The 6,341-nt window shown below is 40.2% G+C and overlaps 1 protein-coding gene across 2 annotated transcripts in view; it reads left to right on the top strand.

The window, feature by feature from the left end:
* Positions 1-2,871: 2,871 nt before the first annotated feature.
* The window catches only part of ank2b (ankyrin 2b, neuronal), a 42,019-nt gene continuing 38,549 nt past the window's right edge, over positions 2,872-6,341 (top strand). Inside the window, exon 1 of one of the 2 annotated variants that reach the window (XM_058078109.2) lies at positions 2,872-3,036. In XM_058078109.2, the coding sequence (XP_057934092.2) occupies positions 2,956-3,036 (81 nt within the window). In that variant the 5' untranslated portion in view covers positions 2,872-2,955. Of the gene's footprint in view, positions 3,037-4,001; positions 4,190-6,341 lie in introns of those variants that run through there. The other variant, XM_058078111.2, reaches the window with a different exon arrangement.

Genomic DNA, 6,341 nt, shown 5'->3' with positions numbered 1-6,341 from the left:
CTTAACCTAACTCAAGATTTGCATTGTAGTTATCATTTTGGGTTTGGTTTCTGTTTTCTGTGACACTAAAAAAATAAAGGTACTGTTGTTGCACACCTACCATGTTTATACACTATATTACCCCTAGTATTTGCTCCCCCATCCAAATGATCAAATGAGTTTGGGAATAACAGCAACTCAAGTGGTAGGCCATGTAAATGGATGGAGGGGGGTCAGCACAAAGCGGTCAGTTGCTACACGACTCCAAACTTCATTCAGAGGGCTTCATGGAATGGGTTTCCTTGGCCGAGCAGCTGCACCCAAGGCGATGAAAATGATGAAAATGCTCATTTATTAATACAGGCTTTTTTTTTTTTTACAACGATAGAGTGAGCGATGTTGGAACCACGATGGAGTGAGGGATGACTGTACACAGAACTTTTAGGTCCCTGCAAAGAGTTTGGATGGTTGGCACACAACACATCAAAAGCACTCCGCTCCCTCACAGTTCGAACATCACACCCTTACATGGTTTAATGAACAAACGTTTGTTGTTTCGTGGTTGACTACAGCCTGTTTTAGTCCAAACAATGCCAATGCTACATATTTGTGGCATGAATTAATTATTTTCAAGCATAAACATTTTCTAAATGAACTAAAGAAATACTGTCATGTTTGGCTCAAGCAGATTTTAGATCCTAGGATGCAGAGATGAAAACACACACAAAAAAGAATTGAATAACAAAGGGTGTCTCTGAAAGGAGGAAAAATACAGGAATAAACAAAGAGTAAGAAAAAGACCAACACAAAAACACAAGGAAATGTACAGAAAAACTAGAATTAAGAGTCCTGCAGAAAAATCACGCAAAGGGAAAAACTACACTAGCTAACAAAAGGTGCAGCTGAAACCAAGGAGGACAAAACAAAACAACCAAAACCAAAAAGCACCGCTGAAAGCTCAGGCAGGAATTGAACATGAGCACAAGCAGTAACCACTGCAGGAGGTCACCAAGCGTTACCCATGTCGTAAATACTTCCCGTATTTACGACATGGGTAACGCAGGGGACCAGAATGTAAAGCATTGGAAGAATACACAAAGCAAGGAAAGCTGCTGAGTCACAATCTGCTACTGAGCTGATGAAGATGACCAACGCTGAAGGCCATCGCTCTAATTAGCAGCAGCCTCTGCAGGCGGCATGGTGCACTGCAACAGACGGCCGACAGGCGGCAGCAGAGTGACAATCCAGATAATGACAGTTGAACGAAGTACAAGACATTGATGAACTGTTTACACTGACCACAAGATGTCACTAAAACACACCAGACGATCGTAGACAACAGACTCTTATTCTTATTATTCTGTAATTATTTCACAACAAGCACTATAATAACATTATATTGATAATAATAATAGTAGTAATTATCGTCATGATCATCAATAACACAGACTGGAACTAAAAGTGAACTCTGAATCCTTGACCAGAAGATATTTATTGAAACACACACGAGCATGAGTCTTATTTATATCTTCAATAGCTTATTTACTCTGATTATATTTACTATATCGGTAATAGGGGTGTAAAGGTGACTATAGGGGTGTTATTTCATGTCTACATGGCTCCAATAATGGTAAATATCGTATTTACAAAGGTATTCAGGTTTTCTATGCTAGTGTATGAACTGCAAAAATATTCAATTTCTTAATAGTGAATCCCACTTCAGTCTGGAACCAATTAACCGTGATAAACGAGGGATTACTGTATATTATTTTTAAAAAGAAAAATAATAAAAACTTAACTACTTTTATAATTATTATTATGGACATTTATTACAAAAATATAGTAATGATTCAATTTTTTAAAAGGTTAAAAAGTAAAACAAATATTAAACGGCTCTCAAGTTGTTCTGCTGTATATATAATTAAAGTAATTATTTAAAAACAGCAGAGATCGTGTCTAGGTCAGGGGTCAGCAACTATCTTCAGCCTCTTTGTCGTGGCTCCCTTTGCAATGCTTGAATATTTTTTTAACACCCGAGTGGGGAAAATGCACGTCTTTGTAATGAGTTTTAAAAAATCCTACTTTGTGTGAGACCATGAAAGCATCCTGGCTGAATTCTGACCGGTGTCGGATGAGCACCAGGAAGGCAGGGGAAGCCAGCGTTGGTTGAGATGTGACAGACGGGTACATGAGGCCAAGTCACCTCTTCCAAATGTCCACTTGAACCTGCACCATAGGGCCAGTATCTTTGGTTGTGGAATGCGTGCAATGGTTGTTTGTCTATTTGTGCCCTGGGATTGGCTGGCCACTCGTCCAGGGTGGACCCTGCCTCTCGCCCAAAACAGCTGGGATAGGCTCCAGCAAGCCTGTGACCCTCGTGAGGATAAGCGGTAGAAAATGAATGAAATGAATGAATTCAAAAGCAGTATAATTCATTACATGCATTATATATGATACATTATATACGTACATGTGTGTATGTGTGTGTGTGTGTGTGTATGCTACTATTAATGCTATATTGTGTATATAGTTGTATATAGTGTATGCTATATTTCATCATTAAAAACAATGAATTCTACTGATATATATCACTATTAATAATAATGAATGCTTTCATGTCATAATAATGTCAATAACTAACAGACATGCGCTGTTGCTGGCCGGTCTTCCAGCTCAATACTGGTGACATCTGCTGCCATGGCAACACCATTGTGTTTCCTATATCTCCCCCTCCCCCTAAGGCCACCTCCCAGCTCCCTTTCTCACCCCCCCAACCGAGCCACCATACACTCGCCCCACCAGCACCTTTGTCCGCCTGCCTCTTGTTATTGTTTTTATTATTGTTATTCTTGGAACAGGAGGGAGCATCCTGACACTACGTTCCACTGAATGGGGAAAGGGGGGGCCTGTGGGGGGGGACTCAAGTGATATAAAGACGCAGAAGAGGTTTTTTGGTTTGTTGCATTTGACACAGCAATGAATGAGGACTACCAGTACAGAATGGACCCCAGCGATCGCCTTAACAGTCTGGGACAGAGGAGGAAAAGACCCAAGAAGGTAAATGACTGGAACGTTTCTATTTCTATGTCATCATTATTATTATTACCACATGTATATTGGGATATTTACCCCCAAGTGATGAGTAGTAGTAGTGGTAGTAGTAATAGTAGAAGGAGGAGGAGGGGACCGCTCACATGACAGGGTGGGTCCCTCCTCAGCTCCCCTCTTTGTGTTCATTTCATCACCTTACAAAAACATCATCATCATCATCATCATCATCATCACCATCATCATCATCATCATCATCGACCTGGAGTTCTTCTTTCTCTGTTATTATTTTTTAAACATGATGTATAAGATCTAAATAATAGATGGGTTATTTTAGTATTATTTATATATTCATCAATTCATTATATGAGGTGATGATGATAAAATAACAACAGATATAAAGATATATTATAAACCACAATACAGATACTGTACACATAGTAAATATTTGAAGAACTATTTTGATGACCATTATTATAATTTCTCAAAAATTATTTAATGTAATAAATTCTGACAAATATATATTTAACAATGTATTATTGATTGAATATATTAAATACTGTAATCATAATTGAACATACTTCAATTAAGATAATTTCATTTCAAATCATCCATCCATTTTCTATACCGCTTATCCTCACTAGGGTTGCAGGGGTATGCTGGAGCCTATCCCCGCTGTCTTCGGACGAGGGGCGGGGTACACCCTGGGCCCGGCCATTTAAAGTCATGTACAATAAACACGTTTATAGACTTTCATATATAAAATGTATGTCTTTGGTTATTCTTTATGATTTGACACACTCCATTCTTAGTGTTTTTCAAGGTGTATTCCAAGCTCTTCCACTCTCCTTTATCCTTTTATTGCATCACGTTGTTTCTAGGTCAGTAGAAAAGACCTAATCCTCTCCTCTAAGAATACACACTTGCAGTAGTGTTGTCCACGCCCATGTGTGTTAATACCTCCAACACACTAATCCACACAGTCAGCAAGTCTTGTGTCCTACGTTTAAGCTACTTCTTGTCTTCCCTTCATTGTTTGACATCTGGTACACCACGTTATGCACTATAAACTTGGAGTATCATCACAAGATAAGGACATCTTTGATTTGGTTCCTCCGAAGAAGCTGTGGTTGTAGACATGGTGGTTGGGGAATCGGGACAGGTAAGATGTTTTGTCTCTTGGAGGCACTGAGCTGAAGATGCTAGAATAGAAAGCCAATTATTAACGATGGAGGCAAAGAAAAACAAAGTGCCAAAACTCCAACAGACTCAGCAAAATGGATGCCGATTTCAGACCTGGTTTGTAACGCTGGATTAGACACTTGTAAAAAATGCTACATTAGAAACATTTTGCTGTTTGGATTTCATGAACAGGAAGAGAGCTCCACTACTGACGTTTTGGACCATTTTTAAGATTTTCAAGCTGCGGTTCTTGATCACGAGAATAGTAGACCAAGCTTGCAGACAGCAACGGCTTGAATCTTGTCAGGCGCATGGCACAAATTGGTTGCACTGAGCGAGTACCTCAGTTAGTACCTTAGTTAGTCGTACCGATCACTGCGAGCAAGGCAAGCTAACGGTGCCTAGCTGGTAACATAAACAAAAAGCAGTTACTCAGCAAAATGTGACACAGCAACAACAATACCTTCTCAACCAGAAAAGCCCGTCCGATGCAGAGGAGGCACCAGAAACATGAGGTTTATTGCTTGGAGGGAGAAGGAACACAACCCACAACTGGCAAATTAGCGTAGCAACACACACAACAATCCCTCAGAGCATTGATGGAGAGGAATTGCCAATTAAAACAACAAATGGGGCTCCTTCAAAACGGACCACTACTACAAGCTTTCAAGGAAGATACTGAAGCAAATAATCGACTTTATTGAGATTGAAGATGGAGAACACGGAACAAGGCACATGCATGAATAATGTGATTGTGCCTGGTCTGTGCATCAAACCCAGGTCTGATACCAAGAGGAGAACCAGAAGAAATTGGTGTTGCTGCAAGAGAGCAACAGGTGGTTAAATTCCTACAAGCTAAGGAAATATTATGAAAAATAAATGCGTGATCATATCAATGCTCTCCGCTACCACAGAGGGACCAACAGGCCCCCATTTTATGCACTGAACCCGTCCGTATGCCTCGCCTTTCTCCAGGCAGGCATCCCACCAGCCCTAGTTCTGAGCCCAGTCCCCAAAACCCGACCGGAGGGGCCAGCGTATGCCACACCGGCTCAGCTCGTCCAGCGAGCAACAAGCGTTACGCAGAGTGCACCTCCAAGAAAATCTATGAGCTGCAGTGATCGACCAGCTCCAGCCGCAACAAAATCCCCCCATCCATTTAATCGCCATCACTTGCCTGCAACAGAGCTGACGGCACGTGTCAACCCCCACCATGAGCCACAAAAAGAGGGGTACCCAAAGTGCGACCTGTGTCTCATTTGTCATTGGCCCAAGGCACACCACAGAAACTAAATAAAAAAGGTATTTATTGATCAAATAAACACACCTGCCAGTCACATGTTCCAATACCTTTAGTAACATAAAAATGGGGTGGGTTCAGACCTGGAAATAAAAGATGAATAGTCTCATATGCATCATTTTTGACGTCAAACCCAAATCTTCCAGTCTACAGCAAAAATAAAGATATTCAACTCATTGTTCCAATACTTCTGGAGGGCAGTGTACTTCTGGAGGGCAGTGTACTGCAGACGACGATTACTGATCTGGAAATCAGAAAAGTTTTTCAATTAGAGTTAAGAATCACAAAAATCGGGGAACTCATTTATTTTCAAATTACAGCAATAATTGTTTTTACTACGTGGAGGATCGGATGAGTCGGGTACTCGTTATAAACACATGCATATGATATTTTAAAATGCTGTGGAAAAAAAACATAACCACCATGGGAGAGACAAAAACAGTGAGTTTGTTTATTTAACATTGGCCATATTTTCATGAAGATAAAATAGCTTTCATATTTTATCTTGGCCAGCGCCTCGCAAAGTTCTCCCATCACATGTTGGCAATTGAACAGTTGAACATTTTAAAATTTGCAAAACTGAACAGCTCATAACAGATTATTATTATTAGTCTTATCAATGACTTACATTTACCTGAAGAATGGTAAGCTAAACCACTTCATTTTACGAATAAAGAGGAGCAATAAAATGTAAGCACACCTCCTCTTTTAGCCAGGCTAACAGAAGATAAGGAACATCGTTTTAGATCTCACTACGTAAAACAGAGCAAGCTCCACCCCTGCAGCATCAAGTTCTCATCAATCCATGTATATTTCAGACTTCCAATAATGT

Source organism: Doryrhamphus excisus, linkage group LG2 (assembly GCF_037039965.1).
Source record: "Doryrhamphus excisus strain RoL-2023G ecotype Guam linkage group LG2, RoL_Dexc_Guam_v1.1, whole genome shotgun sequence".
Lineage (NCBI taxonomy): Eukaryota > Metazoa > Chordata > Actinopteri > Syngnathiformes > Syngnathidae > Doryrhamphus > Doryrhamphus excisus.
Note: the sequence above shows the minus strand (reverse complement) of the source record. Positions and strands in the feature narration are given on the sequence as shown.